The sequence below is a fragment of the Cucurbita pepo genome, chromosome LG19 (assembly GCF_002806865.2).
Source record: "Cucurbita pepo subsp. pepo cultivar mu-cu-16 chromosome LG19, ASM280686v2, whole genome shotgun sequence".
Taxonomy (NCBI): domain Eukaryota; kingdom Viridiplantae; phylum Streptophyta; class Magnoliopsida; order Cucurbitales; family Cucurbitaceae; genus Cucurbita; species Cucurbita pepo.
The window spans coordinates 749,267-775,075 of record NC_036656.1 but is presented as its reverse complement, the minus strand read 5'-3'; the positions used below and the strand labels follow the sequence as shown (position 1 = coordinate 775,075).

The window sequence follows — 25,809 nt, the reverse complement described above, 5'->3', positions numbered from 1 at the left end:
TTTTTAAAACGTTAGACATTTATATATTAATTTTGAGTTTAATTTTTATTTCCTTCCTTAATTTTAAATTATTATTCTTTTTTCTTTTTTCTTTTTTCTTTTTTTATTTTGAGTTTAATTTCAATTAATTTCATCACTTTGTGAATTTTTCACTATTAATGATTTATTTTCCATTTCATTAATTAATTTGAAATAATTATAATATAGAATTTTGTAATTAATTTTAATAGTGACGAAAATTAGTGAATTATTATAAATTAATTAATAAAAAATTAACACACAAAACGAGACAAAATAGGACGAAAATTAATCATGAAAATGTGTAAAAATAAGTTTTGAGATATGTCATATTAAAAAATTATAAAACAAACTAAATTAAAAGTTTATCTTCGACATTTTAAATAAATAAGTTATATATATATAATAAATTAGATTTTATAAAGCAATAAAGTTAATTAAAAAATGAAAGAAAATCATTTTTCAAAATTTCTAAAAAATTATATATAAACTTTTAAAGCATTATTGGGGGGGAAAAAAATATATATAGAAAGTACATGGTAGGTTGTAAGCGACCGGATACCTGCCCTACAAGTAAAAAATTCTGGTCTCAGGGGGTTGGTTCGCCAACTCCATTATTAGCAAATTATATAATATTTTTCGAACTATATTAAATTGAACCAAACAAAAAAAATATTCTCATTCCGCCCACCAAAATTCATTAAATATCTTCACATAAATACATAAAAACAAAATACTTTAAATTACTATTTATTTAATCTATTTTATTTTAATTTCATCGTCCTTGTCTTACGTGGGACAACTGTGCTATAGGTGACTTAGGAAAGCACCCGCGCGAGCAGTGGTAGACGAAGCGGAAGCGAGAATGTCAGCTTGAGTAACGCAAACATTGGCGAGAATCCAATGCCCCGAAAACCTAAGGGTTCCTTCGCAAGGTTCGTCCATGGAGGGTGAGTCAGGGCCTAAGATCAGGTTGAAAGGCGTAGTCGATGGACAACAGGTGAATATTCCTGTACTACCCCTTGTTGGTCTCAAGGGACAGAGGAGGCTAGATTAGCCGAAAGATGGTTATGGGTTCAAGGACGCAAGGTGCCCTTGTCTTTTCAGGGTAAGAAGGGGTAGAGAAAATATCTCGTGCCAATGTTCGAGTACCAGGCGCTACGACACTGAAGTAACCCATGTCATACTCCCAGGAAAAGCTCGAACGACCTTCAACAAAAGAGTACCTGTACTCGAAATCGACAAGTTGCCATAAAGGTTCGTTATTCATTCTGTCATCAGCCTATCTACGTTTCTACGATGACCTATGACTGTTCTCGTTCTTCAACTGCAGAGACTTTTGAATTAGTTTGTAATAGGTCTGGTGGTTCTTCGACTTTCTGTGAAATGGAATATAACTCAGCGGTAATTGACATGTCTTCGTTCCTTTAAGATTGGAGGCTCGAATTCTAGTACCCCATATAGTTTATTATATTAAACAAATAAATTGACCGAAATATTGATTTTTTTTTCCCGCTATGCTTAGATCGATTTATTTCAACGTTATGATGCTAAAATTTGATTATTATCTATATGTTGCATCAATGCTACATTAGAGTTTGACTCGAGGTTATTTTTGGATTAAAAGAAAGTGGTTGTGTATGAAATGACGAGTTTTTCCTACCTTCTCGAAATGATAATTCGAGACCTTACCGTGCGTGTTAAAAGTAAAAAGTTGGTAACGAATAATGAAGTTTTAATTATAACTACGACTTTTAATTGTAAAAATTAAATAATAAAATTTACACCGTTGAATTATTAAATATGAAATAACAGCATTTAGACACGTGGACAGACGTTTTATTCAATATTACAACAAATTTTCTACTGTTACGGTAGTTTTTGAAACGTTAAGTAAGGGTATTCATAGGTTATGATGAGACGTTTTTTAAATCCAATTTTTTTGGGTTAGGTTGGTTGTTTTATTCGGGATATTTATTCAGTTTTTTTTTTAAAAATAAAAGTAAAACGTTATAAAATTAACAATAAATTCAGGTCGGTTGAGTTTAACCGAATCTAGGTTTATGGGAACTCGGCAACGGGTCTAATTTATAAAGTGGTCGTTTATTTGAACTCGATTCAATCCAATCCAATCCAATCCAATCCAATCCAAATCAAATAAGTTCATAACCCAACTCAAACCTGCGAACTGGGTTACGTTGATCGAGTTTTTTTCAGGTAATTCTGAACACGGTTAATATAAAAGAAGGGTAATATTGTAATTTTGTAAAAGTAGAGATATTTTCGAGGACGGAAAAGGTTAAAAAGAAATAATAATTTAGAAGAGAGATAGGAGGAGAGAATGGTAATTTGAGGCATTAGAAAAAAGAGACCTCAGGAATCCAACTCTTTTGTAGTCTTTTTTACACAGTGCTGCCAAAAGGCGAAGCCATAGAACTCATTTCAGACCTCTTTTGCTATCTTTTTGTTCTCCATTTTTCCTTCTCTCTTCCTGAAATTGCAAGTTTATGAGCTTCCTTTTCTCTCTAAAAGTTTTGATTGGAAATGCGGTTTGCCTTTGATGGAGGGCATCGCTTCCAAGGCAAGTAAGGAGAGCTACAATTAGAATTAACAAATTATAGTATGTTTTTTTAATCTCTCTCTATCTTTTTCTCTCACTGATGCATGATAATGATGACTTGATTATGATGTTATATTGCTTTATTACTTGTTTTGATTAATTTACTCCACTTCCTCACTCTTAGATCTGCATTTCCCTCTGTTCGATGAAGATTCCTTTGCTGAATTTTCCCATTTTTCTTTCAAAAGCTTGATTCCGTCTGCAATGCTTCTCTGATTTAGCTTCCGTCCAGGTAATTTACTTTCTCCAATCTTATCCTGTTTGGTTTTGAGGAAATGGGTGTTGGGCGAAACGGGAAAAAGGGTACTGTCCTGCTTGAGCTTCACCAGGACGTAGTAGAATTCGACTTTGAATGGCCTTTCTTTCTTCTAATGTTTGAGGAATTTTCGACTTGCTCTTGTTCTTCGCTTTTTTGTTGCTGAAAATGCTGATTAAGTCTCGAGAAATGGCGGACTGGTTTAACCCTCTTCTACTTCCGTAATTTTCTCTATTTCGCATGTAAACTTATGTTTAACCCTACTGGTGGGGTTTTGAAGTTAGCTCGGTGAGAGTGAAATTTGCCTTTGCAATGAAAACCCATATATGCAAATATTCGTCCGAAAGAGGCGTTAGAGATTCTTTATTCAGCTCAATTAATGTTAGGCTAGTTGCAAAGTGATAATATGATCTCAACGTGCTGAAGTACGGCCTCGAATTTGGAATTTTATACCCCACGAAAGGAATGGAAATTTTTAGGAGACTGAGATACGAAAATTGTTTTTGAACGGTATTTGATTTTGTTCTACATCACTTTCCAGGATCCATTTGAAGGGGTTATGGCATCCCGGCAAGGTCCAAAGTCAAAAAAATTGGGTTCTGTTAGTACAAGGGTTGCCAAATCGCCTTCAACTTCTACTACCTCTTCATCGAAACAGAATCTGGACACTTCTGTTGATGGTCAGAGCTCTCCAGTATCTTCTTCAGCTCGAAGTAAGCCACAGTACTTTTACTCAGAAAGTGTGCAATTGGATGTGGAGAGATCCAAAGAAAATGTCACAGTCACGGTCCGCTTTCGTCCGCTCAGGTGCATTTTGTTTTTACAAATTCATCTATAGCTTTGATGATTAGGTTTTCTGCGCAAGTTCTAATGAAAAGTGATTGTTTATATTTGAAAAGTCCAAGGGAGATTCGTCAAGGAGAGGATATTGCATGGTATGCAGACGGTGAAACAATTGTGCGGAATGAGCATAATCCGACTGTAGCATATGCTTATGGTAACTTTTTTGAAGTGTTTTTTATACCTTTTGATGTAAGATATTTGTACTTAGTTGAGGCAGAAAGAATGTAGAAGTAATTTCTTAGTTTGCTTACCCCTGAGATTAAAAGATGCACGACGAACAAAAGTTAAGAATCGTACCCCTATCAATGGTGAAAATGATAATAGTGTTACTGCCAACAATTCCTTAGCATGTTATCCAATTTGTTGAGTTAAAGGCCATGGTGATGGGATGTCTTAATCCTACACTCGTTATTCTAGATTCCTTTATAATGTGATTATCCTTCTGAATGTGTTGTCAAAATTATCAAAATTGTATGTTAGAATCTAAAGTATTTCAAGTTTTATTGATATGTATACTTAATGTTTCATATGCCATTCCATATCATATTTAGTACTTACATCCATTTTCTCTCTTTCCCCCCCTAAATTTTTGTATTTAATCTCGCAATTCCTCCAAATAGTTATGCAAGATGTACTAATTATTTTTATTGTAGTACTTTTAAATTTTTAATCAATTTATTTGTTGGAAGAAGTCACGATTCTAAATTTTGTTATTATGTCAAAAGTAGTTATCTCACTTCAAATATGTTCTCTTCTTGCTTTTAGATCGAGTTTTTGGTCCTACAACAACTACTCGTAATGTCTATGATATTGCTGCACAACATGTTGTTAGTGGTGCTATGGATGGCGTTAATGGTAAGCAGTATCCATATATTGTTCTGATACTATTTTGCTTTGAAGTTCATTCTATGTGAATAGTTTGAATCATATCTTGTTATAGGAATGACCTTGATTTAAGAATATTTGTGTAATCCCATTAAATAAAGGAAGTAGTTGACCGTTACCTAGATTTATGGTTATCAAGTATCTATGAATGTATTTAGATTTAGAATTACCTAGGATTTAGGGATTCAGTTAGCTTTTCTGAATTATAAAAGATATATGTACCTCATTTTGCTTAGTTTTACACTTGACCAGAGAGAAAAATACATAGTGATGAAGGACAAGGAGTAAAAGAACAACGTATTACATTCTATTAGTTGATCCTGGTTCCTTAAAGCTGCAACCATAATTTCCTATAAAATAAAATAAAATAAAGTAAAGCTGCAACCATAATTTTGTCTGTCACTATGGTCCGAAGGGAAGCCAAACCCTTTTTTCTTTTGTTTTTACGGTCTTAATGAAGGGCCTAACAGTACGCATGAGATCACCTGACCAGTACACATGAGATCATCTGGCTTACTAAGAGTAGTCAGAGTATTATAATTACTGATTAAGACTGTTTTCATTAGTGTTAATCTCTATATTAGATATACTTATGAGCATGATAGGCTGTTTGAATAATATGATATTCTGTTTATTTCCTAATCATGTTCCTCCTCTTTCATCCACAGGTACGATATTTGCATATGGGGTGACAAGCAGTGGGAAGACTCACACTATGCATGTAAGATGAAAGACTTATTTTCCTCGTTATTTTGTCATTGATCAGTATCTTTACATGAACAAGAACATACAATTTAACAGAAGAAGAGAAAAAAAGCCACACCTCAGTATGAAGAAATCTTCTCAATTTCAGCAATGAAATAGATAAATGCCAATTATTCACATACACTTAAGTATTTCATTATTTACATTTTCTTAGGTTTAAACAGGAAAAGGATGCCTTTGACTTTTAGTTAAAATGTTACATATTCTAGGATGAACTTTTTATCGCTTGATCATGAGAGGACATTTCAGGGGAAATTTGAAGGAGGATCGCAGGCTGTTATAAATTTAATTAAACCTAATGTGCTTCATACTTTCTCATTAGACTATGAAAAATAAGATTTCTGTAGCTACATAATTGGATTAGATGATGTTGTCATCAAACTTACATAGTTCATACCTCATTTATAGGGTGATCAGAGATCGCCAGGAATAATACCACTGGCTGTGAAAGATGCATTTAGCATCATCCAAGAGGTAATAATGAAAAAATTATATACGGTTTAAATCATAATCTTGAAAGAAATACTTTGTTTAATGTCTTCCTACATCCAGACTCCAAATCGGGAGTTTCTTCTTCGGGTGTCATACCTAGAAATCTACAATGAGGTACGTTCCTTTCCATTTAGTTTTTTAGTTTCTAATGCTTCGTTTTATTGTCACTTCCAATGTTGTAAAAAGCACTCAAGGCATAAACCTTGAGGCAAGGCAGCAGTACGATGCCTCAAGGCTTACACCTTGAAGGTATAAAAAGAGGCTTATGCCTCTGTTGAGAGAGGCGTAAGCCTTTGTGCAAACGCCTTTTAGGCGATAAGGCATATGCCTTGTGTTGGTAGTGGACCATGGGCCCATGTGGTTCATCATGACGTGGTGAATTACCTTCCAGCAGTGCATGTCTTCCAATTTCGTTTGGTGGTGGGGCATCACTGTGAGCCCATGCAAATATCAAATAATACACGAAAAATGCATTGAAAACTGAAAAGGCATACATAAGAAGTTCAAACGGTTGACTTAAAAGAACAAAAATGCCGGAAGGTTCCTGTTGCGTTATTTTAATATAAAGCTGATAGTAAATGGCTGCATTAGCAAAAGAAAAAAATTTCGAGGTGTTAGTGTAACTATTTGACAGCAACACAGCAAAAGGGCAGTTATTTCTTTTTTCATTTTCCTAGTGATAATGATATTGTGGATGAACTTTAGATTGTTATTAACAAAACCTCGATGGACTATTGAATATTTTTTTTTTCCTTATTGTTAGAGTACGTAGTGTACTTTTAATGAATATTATAATCTTTAGAATATATAAGGTTCTATGTTTTATGATTTAAATATGTTTCTAAATTTAAAATGAGGCTTATGTCTCATACCGCCTCTAGGCTTACGATTTCCCTCTCCATGAGAAAATGCCTTGAGGCCACCTTGAACCTTTTAAAACATTGGTCGCTTCATGTTGAAAACTTTTTTGAGCTTTTGGATTTCTAATGAAAGAATCGATGTAGTTCAAAATCAGATTTCTACTTAAGTGTTGTAATTTTAATGACACTAAAACATTTTCTTCATCCCAGGTTGTCAATGATTTGTTGAATCCTGCTGGACAAAACCTAAGAATCAGAGAGGATGCTCAGGTAGTTGCATTTGTTTTTTATTCTTTATTTTATGTTGTATAATGTCATTCAAAGGCCAGTTCAAGAGGTTTGAATCTCTCCTTGCTATGAGGATCAGAGCGTATTCTCAGGGGGAGGTTAAAGTTGCTCTAAAATGGAATGGTGAAAAAACTTCTTTCACTGTAGTATATGAAGATGCAAGAGAAGTAATTACACCAAAACCATATAGACTTTCAAGAGTTTCGAATCTCTCCTTGGAAACCACTAGTTACTTTAATTCCCCCTTCTCTCTCTACTGTTCTTATAGTGAATATCAGATACTAGACCATATAACCTTCATGGCTTACCTCCACAAGCATACACACCCATTTGCATTACTCTCTCACTCTTTGCATATATAATCCCTCAACTCTCATACGAAATCGCTCCTCTACTTCTACTTAGCCTCACAGCTATTCCTCCTGACCAAACTGAAATACAATGGATGTTTTCCACTCCTCTCAATACCCTTCGCTCAAATACTTCACTTGTTCAGGAAATTTCGATGTGACCTTATCAAACACTTCTCGGGAAGCTTCTTCTACATTTTCCCCTTTCCTCTAAATTAGCAACTCTTGTTCTCCCAAAGAAACCATGGTTGGGCATACACTAAAAATTGCTGTTGGGTCTAGGATGACACCTTCATTTCATATCACAGACGAATTTGAGGATGAATGGCCGACTCCTTTTGAAGTTGGAGTCAATGCTACTTCCCCCCACCCATTTTTCTATTTGGAAAGGTCCATAGTACATGGGAACTGGTTTCATGTTCCCTATATTTGCCACTTGGGTTGTTTTGGCTTCCAGTCGTAGAAAAGATGCTGAAAAAGCTGGAAAGTATCCAGCTTTCAAGAGGGAGGTTTGCATTGTGATAATACTGATCTTATGTCCCAAGCTACTATATTTTCTTATTTTCTCATGCCAATAAAGGGGTCTGTCACAATCTTAAAATAATAAGTCAAAAACTTAAAATAGTAAGCTACTATATTTTCTCATACCATAGGCTTTCAATAAGTGAAACAATTTTTCCGGCATGGAGGATGGAAGAGGAGCCTTCTTGTCACAATCTTAAAATAATAAGTCAAAAACTTCAAAAGAAGAATCTTCAAGTGCACCATCCTCACCGAAAAACACAGGTTCGATGAATGAATCCACTGCTTAAACTTACCTTGAATACAACATTAGAGGCGTCAGCATGTGAAGGAGAAGTAAGCTTAAATAGGGTTAGGGTCCTTTGTAGAGTGAAGGAACACCTGTTGGTCCTATATCTTGAGCCGAAGGGTAGAAGACAAAATGGTTGTTCTACCCTTGCCCAATTGGAAGAATATCATGCTATTTGCAAATCGGAGATGGGATAAATGAATTCTCTCTCGGCCCACATGAAAGACATCCACTGTAGACACCAACTTGCCAATGACGTGACAACTACAAGGATGGAAAGGGGATAAAAGATTTATTTGTCTCACGATATCTGTGGCATAAATTCTCCTCCTAGGTTTACTATTGATTAGAATGGAGAAATTTGCTATTTGAAGGCAGTTCCACGTCTAGAATCCTATTTCCACCCAAGGCCTTCTTCCAAGACACTTTGTCCAAAAAGTGTCAGTCTGTGTGATCAAAAGCTTTCTCAAAGTCAATCTTAAAAATAAACTCTCCACCTTACAATCCTCACAATCTTCAATCGTCTTATTCACAATGGCTTCATCTAGAATTTATTTTCCTTTAACTAGGGCTCCTTGATATTCCTAGAAAGTACTAGAGAGAACTTTCCTAAATCTGTCAATCAAAACCTTGGCAATGATCTTATGAAGGCTAGTGACAAGGCTTATGGTTGTAAAGGTGCATTCTTTGCAGAAGTACATCCAAGGGTCTCAATCATCTCCTTTGGAGCTGGCAATTTGCTTGTTCTATTTGGGTAGTTTTGAAGAGTTTTACGGGGTTTGTTGGCTTGTAATGGACTGTTCTATCTTTAGGAGATTTCTTTTCTGTACCCACAGTTTCATTACAAGGGACAATTTCTTTTGCATGTTGGTTTTTTGTCTGTTTTATGAAGTATTTAGCATGAAAGGAATAATAGGATATTTAGAGAAGTTAATAGGTCTTGAGGAGAGGTTTGGACTTTGCCTAAATTTAGTATTTCTCTTTGGGCTTCCTGTTCCAAGGTTTATTATTATTTTCTTTTGTAATTATTCATTAGACATGATTCTCTTTGGTTGAAGCCCTTTGTTATTTAATTAGTCTGCTCCTTTTGTTTGGGCATTGTTGTTGTAAGTCCCTTGGCTCTCTTTCATGTCTTCTCAATGAAAGCTTTGGTTTTAGAGAAAAAAAAAAAAGAAAAAAAAAAGAAAAAAGAAATTGCTGGGCAAAATGCAAATGGTTGTCTTACCATATGGTTAAACTTCTTCATTTCTGGATTCATTTAACTTTTGCATTGTATGTGTCAATGAGGACTATATAAATCTTAACTTCTTGACAGTTTTCTATATTTTCATATTCTACTTGCTTGCAACCATGATATTCACTCCACCAATAGAGAGATTATGTTAATCATCATATGAATGTGAAAACTCTTGGCATTTATTTTTACGTTGATGTTCCTAGGGCACCTTTGTAGAAGGAATTAAGGAAGAAGTTGTATTATCTCCAGCTCATGCACTTTCACTTATTGCAGCGGGAGAAGGTAAGAATCCTCGATAGCCTATTTTGTTTTAGGAAAAGCAATAGGATCCTAATATTGTATGATGATTTATTTCTCTTGCAACATCCATTCTAGGTGCCTATTTGGAAATGAGTCATGATAGTTTTTCTTTATTAGATTTTTAGATGCTCAAAGTTGTATCTAATACGGTTGCATTAAGATTAGGGATGATAAAATTCCTTACCATTGATGTGAGCGGGTGGAAAATATTCATTTAAAATGAGAATGAGTTTGAGAAGAGAGAATTTTAGTCTCCAATTTAACTTGAGGAATGAAAATGGAGAATTTTTTACCATTTCTAGGACCCAACTCAGGTCTTGATTGAAACCTATTGTCATTATTCTATTCATTTATTCATTGTTTTTAGGTTAAATTACAAGTTTAGTCCTAAAACATTTCCATTGATGTCTATTCTCTGAAATTTAAAAGTATCTAATAAGTCCTTGAACTCTTGATTCATGTCTAAGAGATACCAAAACGTCTAGTAAGTCCATGAACTTTCAATTTTATGGCTAATATGTCTACAATCCTTACATTTAGTGAAATACTATTGACACAATTTAATTTGTCCTAAATTGGTCAAAATTCTTCCAAACATCGTATTGATTTTATGATGGAACTTTGTGCTCTATCGAGCATTTACAGTAGGGGTCATCTTTGAAGGACTCCTATCTTCATTATGGTAATCATAATCTTTTGAAGCTAAAAAATCACGGTGATTTTGGAAGTTATTTCTGAAAACTATCTTCTATTTTAAGTTTTAAAAAATCAGTTGGAACAGGTTTTCCATTCTTTTAAGTTGTTTTTCTTATAAATTATTGGTTTGTTAATGGTAGTTTCCCAATTGTCTTAACTTTTGGTAACTACTTAATCATATTTCTGTAAAAATTATTTTGTAAAGTTTTCAAACAGCCCATAGCCGTACTCTTCCGTTTTCTGGGCTATTTTGAATGACTATTGAATAGATCTACCTTTGTGTAGATTGTTTTGCTGACAATTACTTCCAGGCATTTTATTTTTGGTATATGTTTATATATAAAGGCTAATCTTTTAACCTTTTTAATCTACTGTTTCTTAAGTATGACTATTCATTTTTTCGTGAATAGAAGTTGCATATTATTATTGCATCTGTTTGTTATTATGATGATATTATTCATGACAGTTTTCCCTTTGTGATAAACTTTTAATTGTTGCCTACAGAACACAGACATGTTGGGTCCACAAATTTCAATTTGTTAAGCAGCAGAAGCCATACAATATTTACGTTGGTAATTTTTTTATCTTAACGGAAGCATGACGCAACCTTGATTGATTTTATTATCTTTTCTGATTAGCTATTCAAGCGTCATTCTTCCCCACCTTCTATTCGTTAACTTTAGACCTGATCTTGCTACACCCTCCCTTATTCTTGCTTGCAGAAGTACACCTGCAGTGAGTGGTACATTATTATGGTGATATCATTCTTGTATTGAACGTTGCCCTTTTTCTTTTTTCTTTTTCTTTTTTAATTTTTATAAATAATAAGAGTCTGAGATATAAATATTATAGACAAAAAGGAAAACATAATAAGGGGCAAAGGGTTGAGAGAACCCCTTCCCAAGCAAAACTAAATAAAAAAGGCCTTCCAATTTTTAATAATCATGGTAAGGCGGTAGGTACACCAAAGCTCTTTTTGACTTGAACTCCATCAAGAAGCCAAGTGTTGTATAAATAAACGTAAGACACTTCTGAACTCTGAAGTTTCCTCAGAAGATTATAAGGTTCATGGGTGAAGGCTTTTTACTAGTTGGTAGTTATGATCTCTTTTAAAGAGTTTTCAATTAGGCAAGAGGCAGGAGTCAGGGCCTCCTTCCTTGAGATGGTAACTCTTGTTATGGAGTCATATTTCAAATTCTTTGTGGAAAAAAAAAAAAAAGAATTTGAAATTTGGAGTCGTATTAAATTATTATATATGTTTGTTCATTTCATTCATATCTTGGCTCAAGATTTGTTTCCACATATGCCTTACTAAAGAATGCCTGGTCTTCTTACTTGGTTCTACGTTTTTATGGTGTTATACTCAATTTTCTTTCAGGACATGTTTTATCCAAGAATTGTAATACTTTCTTGTTATTCAGCAATACTTGGGCATATTTGAGAATTCCCAGTTTAAAATGACTGTATGCAGAGAACTTTTTGGCATTTAATTCAAGCCTTCAGCATTCTAACTTCCTAGCTTTGATGTTTACAAAAGAATTTTTGTGCTGTTAAATTCCCTAGAAATGGTCAGACCACCTACGTGTTATAATTTTTTCTTCTTTTCATTTTTTCAATATCCAATTTTTGGTTTGTGCCTTATTTTCTATAATGATTTCTGAATATCTGCTTTAAATCGTCAAATTTTGTCAAAGAAGCTAAAAGAATAGTGATTCCTTTGAATATGTCTAGCCTCCTTCTCAGGCATGGAGTGGTGTCAAGCTAATGATAATACTTGGGGATCCCTTTTGATTATTTGTTAATCTAGAGACTTATCATTCCTGTAACTTCTATTACTCCTATTTCTTTTTTATTTTTTCTTAAGAGAAATACCACACTCTCAATAAGACAAATCAAAGAATGCAAAGAACAGTAGTAAAAATGCTGTTCCAGTATGCTGATGAGGCCGATTGAATAATTTCTGACAACAGTCTAAATACTGTTCCGCTGATAAGGTCACTTGTTCTGGACTGAATCATTTACTTCCTGTTTCTAAGAAGAAAGATTAATGGGTTTAGGGTATGTTGTTCAAAGGGGCTGCCTAATTGATCAAAAGCTTTTAAGTTGATATATGAATGCCTTGATTTCTCATACTTCCATTTGAAATTATTCATCTGTAGGCATTGTTAGGGTGGGGAGCTATTACCTAGGAATATGAAAATATGAATGCCTTGATTTCTCATGCCGTACTTTTTTTAAACTATTCTTCTGTAGGAATTGTTAGGGTGGGGGACTAGTTTACCTAGGAATATGAAAATAATGGTTCATTGTATTTGTTTCTGCTAATTGAATAAAAGTGCTAGTCTAAAGGCGAGGGAAATTATTTATAACTAATATATTGACTAACCCTTTTTCTTATAAGAAACATATATGTATATTCCTCATAACAATCCAAAAGTTTAAGTTTTTAAGCTAATTAACACTGACATCTAATTTATCCTGATTTCTTTTGTTTAACATCTTGACAATGTACTAGAATATAGGTAAATAAGTACTATCGATGATTGTACCTTTGATTTTAGTTAGTTTTTTCGTGTTCTTATTATGGTCACGACACCCCATTGATATGCTTAAATGCATCTGCAATTTTCTTTAGTTTAACTAATTTCTTGGCCATTACCTTGTGATTTATGTTTGTAAGATCCTCTTGGCCGTTTTTTATTATTGTTTTGGTAAATGATGACAATTTTTTTTTATTGATTTTTATTTATTAACTTCTTAATTTTATTTTCTGATTTATTTTTTATTTTTGTTTGAATGCGAAATTTTTTTTAAAAGAAAACAAGAGTAGTCATCATTGATTTATTGTTGAAATATTTTTTTCAATCTTGTGAACAGACTATAGAGAGCAGTCCATGTGGTGAAAGCAGCGAAGAAGGAGAATCTGTAAACCTGTCTCAACTGGTGGGAAACTACCTTTTTCAAAGTTTAATTTTGAATTCACTGTTTATGTGATTATCTTCTAGTGTATATCAATTGTCTGCAATTTTTTGTAACTTTTCCTACATTTTACTTATACCTGCAGAACCTCATCGATCTGGCAGGTTCTGAGAGCTCAAAAGCCGAAACTACTGGTATAAGGCGTAAAGAGGGATCATATATTAATAAAAGCCTGCTAACTCTTGGAACAGTGAGGCCTCTTAAACATTATCTTTCTAGATCAAACTTTTAGTATCTTACTGCTGTTTGTTTGTATGGATTCTCGTTTATAATTATAATCTTGTTCTGTCCTAATCTTCTGACTTCTATTTGATACTTCTACAAATTATGCTATAACTTCTTAGGCAAGAAAATCAGTAAGGTCTAAATAGATAGTTCCTTGCTGTGTCAGTGCTTTCCTGATCCCATTTTTCTCATGATTTTCTTTGAGCAAAGCATTTGATCTCCAACCCTGATCCTCGGATGATCTCCAACCCTGATCCTCGGATGATCTCCAGATTTTCAGACAGAAATTTTCCTTGATAATGATCAAGTAAGAGGATAAAATCGAGGGTGGAAAAAGAAAAGAAGACATGATTGGAAACAGATTTGTATTCCTATAGAATACATTTTGTAGTTTTCCCAAACTACCAAGTAGCAACACGTTATCTAGCCTCCAACAATTTCTCCACAAAAAGGGCATTAAAATGGTTCTGAATAATCCCATTAGGATAAGGGCAAAGTTTTATGGCATGATACACTAGTTCTTTGTTGTCTTATGGAGCATATGGCTTAGGAGGAATAATAGGATCTCAGAGGTGAATAGATCGCGTGAGGAAATCTGGGAGGTTGTTAGGTTTAATGCTTTTTTGTGGACATTAGTTACCAGACCTTTTTGTAATTATGAGCTTGATCTTATTTTGTTGGATTGAATTCCTATCAAATATCAGTTGTACCAATTCACTTGCGTCCCTACCAAATATAAAAAATAAAAAAAAATAAAAAAAGTAGGAAACCTCAACTTAAAACTAGGGCAGGTTAGTTATGAACAAGATCTATTTTATAGGTTGTACAACTGTATCCTTGAGTTTGAAGTAGAACTGACGGAGGTTATAGAGTAATCTTTAATGGCATGAGGTCTTATTTACAAAAAAAAAAAAAAAAAAAAAAAATTGAGCACCTTATTTACTTGATATCCTTTCCTGTCAAGAAAATAATTAAATATTTTTCCCTAAGATTATTCTTCCATGTATTTATTTTGATCCTCTACACTGGAGGGAGTCCAAAAAGGAATTTCTAAGGTGGAAAATAGTTCTAGTAATCACCCATTATTTTTCTTAGGAGCACTAGTCTAATCAAATTTGGCCATTTGGTACCCACGGTTAGTGCTTTTTTCACAGCTTTGTTTCTCTTGCTGGATTTACTTGACTCTACCACCAACGATGATTTGTCATTTGATGTAAACGACATTAACTTAGTCAATGGTGATTGTCTGCTGTCAGGTAATTTCAAAGCTAACAGATGGAAGGGCCAATCATATACCATACCGAGACTCCAAACTTACTAGACTTCTTCAGTCTTCACTTAGTGGTCATGGGCGTGTGTCTGTAAGGATTTTTATACCTTATTATCTGAATAAATATTACTTTAAGTATATACAAAGATATTCTCTAGATTTTATTGACGAAATAAAACATCATAAACCAAATGAATCTGTGTTTGTATTTACAGCTTATTTGCACAGTTACTCCCGCATCAAGTAGTTCAGAAGAGACACATAATACATTGAAATTTGCACATCGTGCAAAACACATTGAAATTCAAGCAGCACAAAATAAGGCAGGTTTTTTTATTTAATAGAAAACTTATTTGCTTCTAGATTCATGTTTGATTGTTAAACCAGTTGGTTAACTCGGAAAAAATGTCGCTGATTTTTCAAACCTGCAGATTATTGATGAGAAATCGCTTATAAAAAAATATCAGAATGAGATTCGATGTTTAAAGGAAGAGTTGGATCAACTAAAGAGGGGAATTGTGACCGTTCCTCAACTTAGAGATTCTGAAGACGACATTGTGCTTCTGAAGCAAAAGGTACCATTATATTTTTAGTGCTGTACCAACTCTTTAGGACTTTGTTTCTCTGTATTGTATGTTTAAGTTTGTGGTCTTAATTAGCAAGAGGAGTTATCATTGATGAACAAATCTTCGATAAACACAATTTTCGTATTCTTTTATTTAGATAGACATTTCATTGATAAATATAATATACAGTAGAGAGGGTGGGAGGTGATGGAAAAAAAGCTGGAGTTGCAAAAATAATGGTTTGGCAACTTTATGTTAACTAACATAATATTGGGGTCCACTGATTGATGACTTTTTTTCAGGGAAAAAAAAAAAAAAGAAAAACATAAAAGCCCATTGATTGTGGAAGAGTGAGGTGGGCCTTGGTATCATGGATATCGAAAAATAATAATATGCTTGTATACATTACTGTTTAAAAAAAAAAAAAAAAAATTGAGCCTGAGAAGTCATGTTTCATTGTATATGGTTATGGTGCAAAGATGTTTAACAGAATGTTCATTTACTTCCATTTCTCCCTCAAGACATGGTGTTTGACTTGAACTATTTCTTTCGTTGTGTTCCTATGCATAAAGTTAGAAGATGGTCAATTCAAGCTACAATCAAGACTGGAACAGGAGGAAGAAGCAAAAGCTGCTTTGTTGGGCAGAATTCAACGTCTGACAAAGTTAATTTTGGTCTCCACAAAGGAATCACAATCATCAAGGTTTCCACATCGACCTGGTCTTAGGAGAAGGCATTCTTTTGGGGAGGAGGAAGTATGTATCTATTTCCCTAAGATGTTATTCACTATTTAGCAATTAATAGGAGTATGATTACTTTAATGCTTATTACTCTCAATATAATTATAGTTTAAATGCTATGGGCTTTTGAGTTCTTTTATATTTGTCCATCTATTTTCTCTGAGTGCTTATCTACATGTGGGCAGCTAGCTTACCTGCCACACAAGAGGCGAGACCTAATTTTAGATGATGAAAACGTTGATTTGTCTGCTTCCATCGAGAGTAATAGTGAAGCCAATGATGATACTGTAAAGGAGGAGAAGAAGACCCGAAAGCATGGCCTACTAAACTGGTTAAAATCTCGGGTATGTGGTATTTTTTATGTACCAGGAAATTTGAAGTTGCAGTTCTGACAGTGCCTGATTCTTGCATATGAATCTACTGCTACTTGAGCTTCGAGTATTCTAATGTCCGGATTATATTCTCAACTTGAAAAAAAAGTCTTTGAGTACTCTTAATTGAATATTCATATGATTGTCTTAGTATATTATTTTTGTTGCATTTTCTATATCGTATTCGTAATGATAGTTTATTGTACATGTATTAAAGCTTTTTATTTACCACCCTGGATCAGAAACGAGATAGTGGCTTGGGAACTTTATCAAACACAAGTGATAGGTCAAGTGGAATAAAGTCAACTAGCATTCCTTCAACACCTCGAGCTGATCCAAATAATGTTCCGACAGAATCCAGATTATCCCCTTCTATACAAACAGAAAGCTCCCCATCTGCAGATCTCTTATCTGATGCCAGAGAGGTGAAAGAAGCTCGCGAGGAAAATATATTCGATCAAGAGACACCATTGGTACGTATGTGACTGTGTTTCATTTTGAGAGATTTATTTCACCTGAGTCATTTGTCGCTTTTGTGTGCCTTCTCTGATATCCATGATGGAATAATTTGAACCTCTTTCATTGGAGAAACAAAGGAAGTTTTCTTGGGTAATAATTGCAAGTTAATGCAATCCTTAGACACCAGCATAGCCCGTGATGCGCTTCCCCAAAAGTTTTAATAATATATTTTAAAAAAATGTTTTAGCAAATACACTAGTTTGTTCGTCTTTAGTTAGATTTCTTCCTTGGAACCACAACTTCTGTAACCAAAAGAAAATCTCAGATTAGTTAAATTATTGAAAGAGAAAAGTGAAGAGGTACAAACAAGAGTGATGCAAAAGTAGGAGTACAAATAATCTTGCTGTCCTACTCTCTTTGTTAAAATAAATCAAACCAAGTGTATCGTTTCTTCTCATATATCTAAGGATTACAATATCTTCCTTATTTTGAAAATAAATGTAATTGTCATTTTTCTGCAAAAAATACTTGATTGCTTCACCATATACCTTTAGAAAAAAGCTTATTGTTCTCCATTCCATGATTATAACAGTATTTTTCTTATTTCAAAATGAATTCATCTGTTTTGCCAGACTAGCATAAAATCAAGCGATCAGATTGACCTTCTAAGGGAGCAGCAAAAAATTTTGTCCGGAGAGGTAGCACTTCATTCAAGTGCTTTGAAGCGTTTGTCAGATGAAGCTGCAAGAAACCCCCAGAAAGACCAACTTCATGTAAGAGTTTATTTTCCTAAAGCTACATGTTTAGATTCTATCTATGTGCTAGAGACTTTAGTCTTGTGGTTCTTCTACTATGAAGCTTGCGATGAAAAGGTTAAAAGACGATATCAGCGCCAAGAATCAACAGATAGCGTTTCTCGAAAAGAAAATTGCAGATGCTTCACCAAATAAAATCACAGACTTGGAAATAATGCAAGTAAGGTCTTCAATAGTTTTTGTACATTAAATTTTCTTTTAAGAACGAGCCACCTCAGTTTTGCTTAAGCAAACCTGCGTGCTTGTCTTAATGATGCAGGAAATTGATGAACTGACTGCACAGTTGAACGAGAAGTCGTTTGAACTTGAGGTGATTAATGAATTGATTAATACAAATGATCTCAAACTTGTGTTTCATATTTGAAATAATTGAAGATGTTTCTCATAAATGGTTATTATTTTTCTTGTCTGTGGACCATGGCAAAACACAAAAATTCGAGTCGTTGATGCTTTGGTGGCTAAAGCGGGTTTTCTCCATCCACGAGTCTTTAGTTTAGTCCAACTTTGTTGTATTCCTATGATAACTGGGTCATCATTACAAACAAATTTTTAAAGATGGAAGTCATGAAAAAGGGGGCATCTATTTCTCCTATGTGTGCCTAAAGTATGTATAGTAGATGGAAGTCATGAAAAAGGGGGCATCTATTTCTCCTATGTGTGCCTAAAGTATGTATAGTAATTCTGTTCATGCCAACATAAACATTGAACTTTCTCGTTCTATTGAATTATAGGTTAAAGCTGCAGATAATCGGATTATTCAGGAGCAGCTAAACCAAAAGGTAAAATATCATACATTTCATTGAGCGCTAGCTTCTCCATAAGTCATTGTTACACGTTATGGTTGTGCCTAACATTCTTCCATCAGATCTCTGAATGTGAAGGACTACAAGAAACTGTAGCCTCCTTAAAGCAACAGCTAGCTGACACACTTGAATTGCAAAATACGCCGAAAGATGAAAAATTAGCACAGGTATCTTCCTGAGTTGCTTTGTGTTAAGAACTTTTTTCCAGTTCGTTTTTTTGTTTTATTGAATTTCCAAATCAAAGAACCGAAGTGCCGATCTTCAGTTTTTCTACTGCGGTTTTTTGAATCATATTTCCAAATGTTATATTCTTCTATGTTCAACTTATTCGAATCGAATTGTGTTAGAAAATAAAAATAAATACATAATGAAAAAGTTAATACTGTTCTTCCCCTATGAAAGGCAACTGAGATTGATGATCTGAAGCATAAATTGGCTGAAGTAACTGAGTCAAAAGAGCAGCTAGAGCTGAGAAACCAGAAACTTGCAGAGGAGAGTTCATATGCTAAGGGTCTAGCCTCAGCTGCAGCTGTTGAACTCAAAGCCTTATCAGAAGAAGTTGCCAAGCTCATGAATGAAAATGAGAGACTTGCTTCTGAACTTGCTGCATCCAAGAGCTCCCCTTCCCAGAGAAAGTCTTCCATTGGGATGCGGAACGGCCGGAGAGAGGTTATCTCGAAGCGCGCCACCGACACTGGCCCGTCTGCTGCAGAGCTGAAGAGAGAACTGGCCGTAAGTAAGGAGAGAGAGCTATCTTATGAAGCTGCTCTTCTTGAAAAGGATCATAGAGAAGCCGAACTTCAGCAAAGAGTTGAGGAATCAAAACAGAGAGAAGCTTATCTAGAAAATGAACTTGCGAACATGTGGGTGCTAGTTGCAAAATTGAAAAAATCACATAGAAACGACACCGATGGTCACTCGACTAGAGACACGCTCGACGATGACAGTTTGATATGAAGCAACTGTAAACATTTCAGATAGAAATAATCAATGATGTTGCTGTGTGTGTGTGTGTGTGTGTGTGTGTGTGTGTGTGTGTGTGTGTGTGTGTGTGTGTGTCTGTGTGTGTGTGTGTGAGGCTGAGAGAGAGTGAGAGTGATGTAAAAAAATGGTGTTGTGCACCATCACATCGGTGTATTTGTGTATAACGAGGTAGGGCTGCTTTTATTCATCAGAAAAAGATCTCTTCTTCATTGCTTGTTTTATGAGAAAGAATTCATTTTCAATGTAAATGTAGGCCATGGCATGATATATGCTTCGTGCATGTATGTTGAGTATGGCCTGTTTATCTTTTGGCTTTAAGGTCATTGTCGCGTTTCATTTACAGCTTTCTTGCACTGATGGGGATGGGAATCTAACCAAAAAAATTTAACCACGGACCAAAATTTTAAGGTAAGAAGCACTGCTACGAAGGCTTCCGTGGTGATTGAGTTGGTGTAATAGATATTGTCCTGTTTGAATTTTTTCTTTTGGATTTTCCTCGAGGTTTTTAAAACGTGTCTCCTAGGAGAGGTTTTCACACTCTTATAAGGAATGTTTCTGGGAAATCTTACAATCCAAACTTGAGAATAACCGCTATACGTAAAGCGGACAATATTTGTTAGGGGTGGACTTGGGCTATTACAAATGGTATCAGAGCTAGTCACTGGATGGTACGAGGCACTGGTCGGAGTAGGATTACATAATATATGCGTTTTAAAATTGTGAGGCTGACGGCGATACTTAACGGGCCAAATCGGACAGTATTTGCTAGCGATGGACTTGAGATGTTATAGTTGGGGTCTAGTTTATCTTTTTCTCAATTCTCTGCATATTCTTAGTATACTAGCAAGTCTGTCTAGTGGGGCCACGTACATGTGCGTAGACTATGTGTAGGAAAGTAAAATGCATCGAGCTTTACTCGGAAAAGAAAATAGAGTTCAAAAAACAATCATAAAATTAAGTATCAACAGTCAAGATACATGATATATGTGAATACATTTTTCAACCCAAACCGTGTGGTCACTTAAAATATTCATCTTTCTTTTTAGGTAAATACGAGGGACTAATGCATGGTCGATGGCTTTCAAGAATCTTTAAGAAGTTAACAAAAGGGTTTGAAAGTCCAAAGATCGGATTTTTAAGGGAATAAAGTTGTGTAATAAACCTACACTTATGGTCGGGCAGTCGAAGAACGACACTATATTCCATCCGCGTGATCGAACAAATTGAACATATAAATCCTTTTTGAAGCTTCGAATCTGGTCGACAATAAATTTGGTCATGCGGCAATATTAATTTAGTAACCCATTTCATCAATGACGTTCTCGGAACTGTTCCCTTTTTCATTGAACAATGCTTTCCGTGTGCTGCCACCAAAATCAAAGCCTAACGAAACCCCACAAACCCCAACAATGGAAAGAAAACAGTTGAAAATCGCGCCCCATCTTTCCCTTTTCAGAATTGCAATCCTCTTCTCTTAGCTGCCGCGCATTCTATCAGCCTTTGTTTACTCCAATCCGCCGCTTCTTCCTGCTGTTCATCTCTTGTTTTTCTTTGATCCCTCTCTTTTTGGAGGGAAGAAGAAATAGGAGAAATGGAAAGCGTAGCAGTGTGGCAATCGGTGGCTTTATGCGGTTTCTTCTCGTGGATTGCGTTTGCTTCCTACATTAACATAACCCACAAGGTTAGATCCTTACTCCAACCATGGGCGGCTCACCATGTCGTCGCCGGCGCTCCTCTCATCCTTCGAATCCAGGTTTGGGATTATTGAATACCGATTCTGTTGAGTTTTATGTTTGGATTCAATGTTTAAGGGTTTGTGGTCTGCAGAAATATCAGAATTCGTTCATGGATGCCTTGTTTTCTGGGTTGTCTTGCTTTGTATCTGTGCCTTTCTACACTGCTTTTCTTCCTCTGCTGTTCTGGGTAGGCTTTGCATCTGTCTCTCTGTAATTGTTGATCCCTTACTTAGTTTTTTAATGGGCTAACTTTTTGTATGAAAATGTAGAGTGGCCATGGAAAATTGGCTCGTCAAATGACCCTTTTGATGGCTTTCTGTGATTACTTAGGGAATTGCCTTAAGGTAACCAGTCTTTCCCATCATTTAATCTTTCATGAATTCAAACTTGCCTGTTGGTATCGCAACTAATAGAAAAAACCACTACCTCACTCAACGTCTAGTCTAGTAGTGGTTCGGTCTATGCTGTTGGGGAACTCCGCTTCAGTATGACCTCCTTGATTTACTATATTTGGGTCTTCCAACATGTGGGGTTTTTTTTCTTCTTCTTCTAGGATGTGGTATCAGCTCCTAGACCCAGTTGCCCACCTGTTAGGAGAATAATTGCCACCAAAGATGAGGAAGAAAATGCCATGGAATATGGTTTGCCATCTTCTCACACGCTAAATACAGTTTGTTTATCTGGGTACGTGGTTTCTATCCTTCTATATGGTTCATTGGCTTGCTATTTCCATTATGCTATCATATTGATGCTTATGGTGACTCTTGCTGCCTTCTGATCTTTACATAAATTTGTGTTCTGAGCTTGTAAAGTTGATTGACATAAAGGATGTATATATAGGCTTTGTTGAGAGCATCAACTGGGTCAGCAACTATAGATTTAGCTCGTCCTGTAAGGGAGGCGTCGGACGATAACTAGCAGAGTTATGCCTTCTCTTGCTTGTTTTGGATGATTTGGACGCAAGGGGTCTCTTTCTCTTCCATTGAGTACACTTTTGTTAGTGATGCTCACAGAACTTCTTTACCTGTGAGAGTAGTGATATACATACGTGGAAGGATTAGAAGAACTGCACCAGAGAACATAAGAAACTGTAGGATAGAACAAAAGGTGCTTGAGATCCTTCGAAGCCTTTTTTCTGCAGGACACACTATTGAGGTTGGACACTTTTAGAAGAGCATCTCATCTCGACATGGTCATTAATGTCAACAAGTATATATGAGATCCCATATCGGTTGGAGGGGGGAACGGAGCATTCCTTATATGGGTGTGGAAACCTCTCCCTAGTAAATGCGTTTTAAAACCGTGAGGCTGACGGCGATACGTAACGGGCCAAAACAGACAATATCTGCTAGTGGTGGGCTTGGGCTTGGGCTGTTACAGTAAAAGACCAACCTTGTTATGAGCTTCAACTTTTCAAATATGCTTAAATGTTGGAGTAAACAATGCAAGACCAACCTTGCATTATTTCTGAACTTGTAAGTTGCAAGTGAAGGTGAAATGAGCCCAGATATGAGATGTGAGATCCCACATCGGTTGGGGAGGAGAACGAAACATTCTTTATAAGGGTGTGTGGGGACCTCTCCCTAGCATATGCGTTTGAGGGGAAGCCCGAACGGGAAAGCCCAAAAAAGACGATATTTACTAGAGGTGGGCTTGGACTGTTATAAATGGTATCAAAACCAAACACCGGGCGATGTGCCAGCGAAGAGGCTGAGTCCCAAAGGGGGTGGACACGAGGTGGTGTGCCAGCAAGGATGCTGGCTCCGAAGGGGGGTGGATTGTGGGGTCCCACATCAATTGGAGAAGGGAATGAGTGCCAACGAGGACGCTGGATTCCGAAGGGGGGTGGATTGTGAGATCCCACATCAGTTGGGGAGGAGAACAAAGCATTCTTTATAAGGGTGTGGAAACCTCTCCCTAGCAGACACATTTTAAAAACCTTGAGGAGAAACCCGAAAGGAAAAGTCCAAAGAGAACAATATCTGCTAGTTGTGGGCTTGCGCTGTTATATGAGACCCTTCTTATCATGATATTGAATTGATTGAAACGGAACAGTATAGTTTAGAAGAGAGGCTACGATGGAGTGAGTAAGAAATTCCAGCAGCTCATTTTTCTTAATTCATTACATCTCATTTCATTTTCTTTGCCATTTTGGCTTTTATTCAGTTTAGGCCTAGTAAAGCGTCTAGTAAACCTGCTATATTTGGCTCGTATAGAGGCTTTTCCTGCACTGTGTAAAGGGAACGAATATGATTACAATTTTCAACTATGGCTTCTCAGACATTGTGATTTACTTAAAAGTTGAATATGGAAGAGCTTATAGTTCCAATTGGCTGCCTATATTGACTTGACACTAACTATTTATCATTGGTATGACCGTGCAGATATCTCGTGTATTATATCCGATCTTACGCTGAAAATATAAGTGCCCCCTACGAATTCGCAGGATTTTCTCTTGTTTGTTTGCTTGTGGTCCTCATTGGCTTGGGTAAGCCTTATTTTCAAGCAAAATTTTTCAGTTTTTTACCTTTTTTGGGGGTCTCTTCCAATCTGAAAATGTTCGTTCTTTGGCAGGAAGAATATACCTGGGCATGCATAGCCCAATTGACATCATTTTCGGTCTTGTTTTCGGGTTGATGATTCTCTTATTTTGGTTGAATGTTCATGAATACGTGGACGACTTCATTACCATGGGCCAAAATGGTATCGTCTTCGCCTTTTCACACTTTTATCGCTATCTTTTCCCCTGGTTAAGTTCACGTTCTGTTCGGTATTTTGAGGAGCTTCTTCTTCTGTGAAGTAGTAGCGTTATTTTAGATGAATAAGATGCATATTCAATAAAAAAGAAGGAAATACTTTCATAAGAGACAATTTCATTGATGAATGATACAAAAGGGATGTATAATCTATAGTGTTTACAAAAGACCTTCCCAATTTGCAACGAGGGAGGTATAACTATAGGAAGTAAAAGTATTAGACAGTTCACTCCAAGATATAGCTTGGTAAATAACATTGTCGAAAAGTTTTGTGTAGGTCTGTCTTTTCTGCAAATGTTCTCGGATTTCTTTCTTTCCACAAATTCCAAAAGAAAGCCATAATGAGGTTTTTCCGTAATAGGGCTTTTTGCATTCTTGAAAGGATGGTACGTTAAGGCCATATCCAAAAATTCCTTTACCTCCCTAGGAAATGTAAGATGTCATCCAAATATATTGAGAACCGTTGTCCAGAAATTTTGAGCTTTTGTGCACTGCATAAACAAGCTTACAGTGGTAGAAAGAGAGAAGAAATTGACAAAATATTTTGATTGGCACACCGTCCGTTGTCTGGCTCTGATACCATTTGTAACAGCCCAAGCCCACCGCTAGCAGATATTGTCCACTTTTGCCCGTTACATATCGCCGTTAGCCTCACGATTTTAAAACGCGTCTACTAGGGAGAGGTTTCCACATCCTATAAGGAATGTTTCATTCCCCTCCCCAACCAATGTGAGATTTGACAATTACATGCTTAAATATAGATGGGATTTACGCTTTAATGACTGTCAAGATACTTTAGAGTAAATAAACATCATGGTGATGGTGATTTTGTATGGTACTAATTATTAGTAATGTATTTGTTGTATGCAATTTGTGGGTGCAGTTATTTATTTCTGGGGTGCTCTAAGCATTTTGTTGCTCTTTGCTTATCCTACTCCTGAGTTTCCTACTCCAAGCTATGAATTCCACACGGCTTTTGATGGTGTTGCTTTTGGAATTGTAAGCAAAACATGCCTTTCAACGTGCAGTAATTTTGATATAACTGATGGATGTTATCTGTTTTTTGGTGTCATTTTAAAGCTCCTTGTTCTATGCTTTCTTTTGTTACTTCATATATATAAGAGAGATTCTGTCCTGCAGGTAGCAGGGGTACAGCAAACATACCATCAGTTTCACCATGAAGCTGTTGCGCGCATCTTTACTCCACGACTCCCATTTCCCACGTTTGTTGGTCGTATGCTCGTCGGTTTACCGACCATATTAATCGTGAAGTTTTGCTGCAAAGCTCTAGCTAAATGGATCCTTCCCATTATTGCACACACCTTGGGCATGCCTGTAAGATCAACTAGCTATATCCCAATGCTAAATTCATCATCAACAGGTAAGGCGGGGGATGGGAGCAAACAACGTCGGCCTCTACACAAGCTGTTCTTCTTGAGCCAGGACTCGTTCGACATCGACACAGGCATTAGGTTTGTTCAGTATGCAGGCTTAGCTTGGTCTGTTGTTGATCTTGTTCCCTCTCTTTTCGCTTATCTGAACTTGTGATACGTTAACTCCAATATAATTGGTTCGGTTCTGTATATTTTTCATTTTGCAGTCCCTATCATTTGATTAAGATTTCTTCCTCGTAGTTTGATAAACCTCTTAAATAGTCTCTATGATCGATGATCGAATAAAACCC

The 25,809-nt window shown here is 35.8% G+C and overlaps 2 protein-coding genes across 2 annotated transcripts; both read left to right on the top strand.

Annotated features, from left to right (window-relative positions):
- Positions 1 to 2,443: 2,443 nt before the first annotated feature.
- Positions 2,444 to 19,913, top strand: LOC111781374 (kinesin-like protein KIN-7K, chloroplastic). The gene is made up of 26 exons (XM_023661928.1): positions 2,444 to 2,638; positions 2,763 to 2,870; positions 3,436 to 3,701; positions 3,794 to 3,891; positions 4,503 to 4,592; positions 5,291 to 5,343; positions 5,796 to 5,861; positions 5,940 to 5,993; positions 6,950 to 7,009; positions 9,629 to 9,707; positions 10,926 to 10,993; positions 13,299 to 13,364; positions 13,486 to 13,590; positions 14,882 to 14,986; positions 15,111 to 15,218; positions 15,327 to 15,470; positions 16,034 to 16,216; positions 16,387 to 16,545; positions 16,815 to 17,045; positions 17,664 to 17,804; positions 17,890 to 18,006; positions 18,106 to 18,156; positions 18,578 to 18,625; positions 18,712 to 18,816; positions 19,052 to 19,675; positions 19,728 to 19,913. Exons 3-25 carry the CDS (start codon positions 3,454 to 3,456, stop codon positions 19,604 to 19,606), a joined length of 2,934 nt encoding a protein of 977 aa, XP_023517696.1. The 5' UTR covers positions 2,444 to 2,638; positions 2,763 to 2,870; positions 3,436 to 3,453; the 3' UTR covers positions 19,607 to 19,675; positions 19,728 to 19,913.
- A 986-nt stretch (positions 19,914 to 20,899) lies between these two features.
- Positions 20,900 to 25,743, top strand: LOC111781265 (lipid phosphate phosphatase delta-like). Its single transcript, XM_023661762.1, has 8 exons — positions 20,900 to 21,386; positions 21,461 to 21,556; positions 21,639 to 21,713; positions 21,923 to 22,053; positions 23,754 to 23,857; positions 23,944 to 24,072; positions 25,009 to 25,124; positions 25,266 to 25,743. Exons 1-8 carry the CDS (start codon positions 21,225 to 21,227, stop codon positions 25,671 to 25,673), a joined length of 1,221 nt encoding a protein of 406 aa, XP_023517530.1. The 5' UTR covers positions 20,900 to 21,224; the 3' UTR covers positions 25,674 to 25,743.
- The last annotated feature ends 66 nt before the right edge of the window (positions 25,744 to 25,809 follow it).